The sequence below is a fragment of the Nelumbo lutea genome, chromosome 1 (genome assembly GCF_056320005.1).
Source record: "Nelumbo lutea isolate HS-2025 chromosome 1, American lotus-T2T, whole genome shotgun sequence".
NCBI classification, from domain to species: domain Eukaryota; kingdom Viridiplantae; phylum Streptophyta; class Magnoliopsida; order Proteales; family Nelumbonaceae; genus Nelumbo; species Nelumbo lutea.
In genome coordinates this window covers 5,566,713-5,570,816 of record NC_142684.1, presented here as the reverse complement: position 1 = coordinate 5,570,816, position 4,104 = coordinate 5,566,713, and the positions used below count along the sequence as shown (strand labels likewise).

General features: G+C 40.9%; 1 protein-coding gene across 1 annotated transcript; it reads left to right on the top strand.

The window, feature by feature from the left end:
• The first annotated feature begins 1,041 nt into the window (after window positions 1-1,041).
• On the top strand, window positions 1,042-3,371 carry LOC148873310 (RPM1 interacting protein 13-like). The gene is made up of 3 exons (XM_088962978.1): window positions 1,042-1,451; window positions 1,543-1,629; window positions 2,953-3,371. Exons 1-3 carry the CDS (start codon window positions 1,224-1,226, stop codon window positions 3,118-3,120), a joined length of 483 nt encoding a protein of 160 aa, XP_088819104.1. The 5' UTR covers window positions 1,042-1,223; the 3' UTR covers window positions 3,121-3,371.
• The last annotated feature ends 733 nt before the right edge of the window (window positions 3,372-4,104 follow it).

The window sequence follows — 4,104 nt, the reverse complement described above, 5'->3', positions numbered from 1 at the left end:
CAGTCAAACCGAAGTACGGGACAAATCCACATGCCACCTCGCGAACTCCCCGCACCAAGGCAAGACCCTTAGCACGAGGAGTGGGGGGCAATTGATGAAGGAAGATTTGGCCTAACCTCGTAACCACTCAACACGTGGCAAAGGCAACAGTTCAGCACAACAGCTCACCAAGGCGCGAGCTCCGAGAGGAGGAACCAGTGGTCCGAACTCCCCGCAAGGAGCCCGAACTCCCAGTAAGGAGCCCGAGCTCTCCCTTAGGCCCCAAGCCTTACGAACACAAAGGGCAACAACTCGAACTGGTCTGCCCCATGGCAGTTTGGGCCACACCACTGTCCGAACTCAAGACTTCACCTCGCACACCACTCCAGCACTTCGCCCCCAGGACATCGAACTGAATAAACCGTACCTGACACCGAAGGAGTCCGTATCTAGGGGCGGCGCACCTGACTGACTTGGGATCTAACGCTTGACAGCTGCATTCCAACGGCCACCTGCCACCGCCACCTGCCATCACCATCTCCAGTTACAGAGACGACTCCAACAAGGAGTAGTGGCGGTTCTGTCCCAGCAGAGGTGATGACACCCGAACTAGTAGAAGCACAGAAGTAATCATACCCGACTTGACAGAGGCCTCGGAGTGAGTGCGCGAGGTGGTTATAAAAAGGCTCTCTACCCCCCGAGGAAGGTATGTGAACTTTGCACCATCTGGTTTTATCTTGCCTTTGAGAGAATACTAACTTGAGCTTCGGAGCGATCTCGCCGGATTCCTCCCCGGAGATTCCCCACTTTCTTCGTTTCACGCCCCCTGTTGCTCCAATCAAAGACAAGGTCGTTGACAGCTAGGATCGACCGGATTGCACACAATCAATTGTCAAAAACAGTAAGATACTTTAAGATAATAATAAAACAAAATAAATTTCCTAAACCTTAGGGGTATTTTAAGAAATTTGCCCCACATACAGTATACTCGACAGGTGTCGATGGCTCATTGGGAATACAGTTTCAGTCGATAAGTAACACGCAATGGCTCCACACGAAACCGAATGATGCATAAATCCTACGGCTAGTGAAATCGATCAAATTCAAATTCGAACGGAAAAATAAGGAACGAAAGAACTCGAAAAACTCAGAGGGATCCTAAACGGTTTTCTGTACGAATTTTCGCTCACTGATTTGCAGCAGGAATCTGCTTTCATCAGAATCAAAAGTGGGAAAGAGAGAAAATGCCAAAGAATGGGACTAAGGTGAAGGGAGAGGAGGAATCTCCCATTAGATCCATATTCTGTCTGAAGAAGAACGTCCCCTTGGAGGAGTTCGATGAAAAAGAAGACTGTTTCATCTTAGATTTCGATCCATTCGAGACCATCGATCTCAAAAAGCTCGCTATCAAAGATAACAAGAAGAAAGATGAAGATTCTCAAGAAATCTCGGTCATTGCCGAGCGAGGCCAGGTATGCTGAGAAAGAAAACCCTACTTTTTCTGTCCTACATCCTCGTATTTTTCTACCTTCTCTATCATTTTTAATTATTTTTATTGGATAGGTGGCTTGTCGAGACTACCCACATTCAAGACATCTCTGCGTAAAATTTCCATTTGACAAAACTCCCCATGAGAAATATTGTGAACAGGTGCTTTTGTTGTTAACCCTCTTCTCCGATCATTCATTCTTCGTTTTGCTTTCATTTGATTCTTTTCTTTTTAATTTCGTTGGCCTCACTATGCGCATAGTGTCTGTATTGGATGTTCAAATGGTATGTGAACAAATAATTGATCTAGCATAAATACAGTAGGGATTATCTGTTCATCTTCTCTAATTTTAACTTAAATGTTAAAGTTGAAATTTATCAGGTGTATGATTTCTAATAGATGGTGGTCTTTCAATTGGAAAATTAATGCTGGTAATTTCTCCTCCCATGTTTGTGAATGAAGTTCATGGAATGGCGGCATCTTGAATTGGGTGGTTTAATGCTCGGACCTAGCCTAACTAAAAGTTAGAAAGGACTTAACCCTAGCTTAAATAAATCCCCTTTTTAACTCAAGAGATCGTTAACCCACACATTTTCTAGATTTATTTTTCCAATCTTAGCTGCAAGCAGTAAAGCAACTAAGCACTATCCTGATCAGACGAAATGTCTACTAATTTGGTACTACTAATTTGATCTGTGGGTATTAATATGTGCAATATGCCCTTGATTTTCCAGTCATCCAATAATAGCACTTCCTAATTATCATGGTTGATGGAAAGAGTGATAAAAATAAAAGATTGAGACGGGATTCAAACCCACCTTGTTCTCTTGGGTTAACTGAACTACTGTTACCTGAACAATAATCAGATAAGAATGGTCTGGCCATTACCTTCAGTCTGGTTTAATCCACATTGTATCCTTCTTGTACTCTAAAGAACTTGGGTACCTTCACTCTACCCAACAGAAACTTTTGAAGCTAGGGTTGCTATAAATACAAGGAATGAGAGATAGGCAACCCCTTGGTTTCTAATGAAATCTTTGCATCTGGAGTCTAGACACGAATAGCCTTGCTGCCAATCATCTAATTTTCTTGCATCGGTTTTTGACAACGTTGTCAAGCCACTTGTTCCATGTATGGGAACTAGATCATCCCACTAGTATTTATCTTTTACAGCAGTGATTGCTAGTGTAAGATTCCAGACAATTACAATGAAATGAATTGCATGTTTAATTAACTGGATTGTCAATTGGTACATAACCTCGTTGGCTGTTCATCATAGTCTTATAATTCAATGTGATTAGACAATCTGAAATGCCATGGAATGGATTTCTTTACAAACTTCAACAAATTCATGTACATAGTATTTGATGGTAGATAAATTTTCTATAGTATTCCAAAGTTTGCATTAAGGCATAATGCTTATTATAGTATGAATTTTAATCAGATGAGTTAAACTAACTAAACCGCGATGGTAATGATTGCAGTGCTACTGTTACGTTTGTGACACAATCGCCCCATGTATATCCTGGATAAGAGGAGCTCAGCAAGGACATTGCCATGCAACGGAGCATGATTTTATATGGAAAAACCTGAGGGAAATGAAGAATCGAAATCCTCCAGTGCAGAAAATAGCTCTGCAACCTGTGGTCTAACTTCTCTAACTTCGCAGAGAGTTATACAGTGTTGGACTAATTTTATTAACAGAAATTTTGCATAGATGGGGATCTACTAATCGAATGTTTTCAGCAAACATATCTGAAATTGTAGAGATATGATGGCATTAGAAGTAAGCTGTTTTGGGTGCTTTGAATGTCAGTGGGTTCCCTATAGGGACTATTTTGGGTAGATAATATGTATGTAAAAATATTTTAAAGGTGGAAAATGGAAGCTGGAGGTTTCTAAATTTTGGAATGATCATGGCAATAGCTAGGGATATTGCTCCACTTCTTCAATGGTGCTAAAGTAATTATTGATCAAGAATTTGTGGATAATGTTGTTTGTTATTACCTAATGATCATCCTACCTCTCTTTCACATATTATTGAGTAGGATGCTCACAATATACACATCAGCATAGTTTTAATGCTAATAAAGGTGCTAATTATGTTCTACCATATGTTTTACGAAAATGAACCACCATAGGGGGAAAATAAAGAAAATGAACATGAAGACCTGGAATTTGGGAGCAATATAGTCAGAATTGATGAAATTTTGATATTGCAGCTGCTGATGAACTGCCCATAAGCACAATATTTGGGGCATGGGGAACATCAATAGTTTGGAATCGCTTCTAGTGGTTTGCATAAATGACATGTATCAATAACCTAGTCAGGTGAATGTAGCCACTGATGACCCAGTAGAGATGGTTACTTAGCACTCCCTCCAGCTTAGTGGGTGTGGGATCAAACACATGGAACCACGGGCTCTCTATGATAGGGGTGTCAATTGGACTGGATTTTGTCTAATCCGGTCCAGTCCAATGTGAGTCCATTACAAATGGACCTGGTCCAATCCAGTCCAGTGAATATTTTAGACCATTTTGGGCTGGTCCTGAGACTGTCCAATCTGTTCAAATTCCTATTAATTTAGAATGGTTTCAACTCAAACATGTTCCATTAACACATATGCTCTTATCTT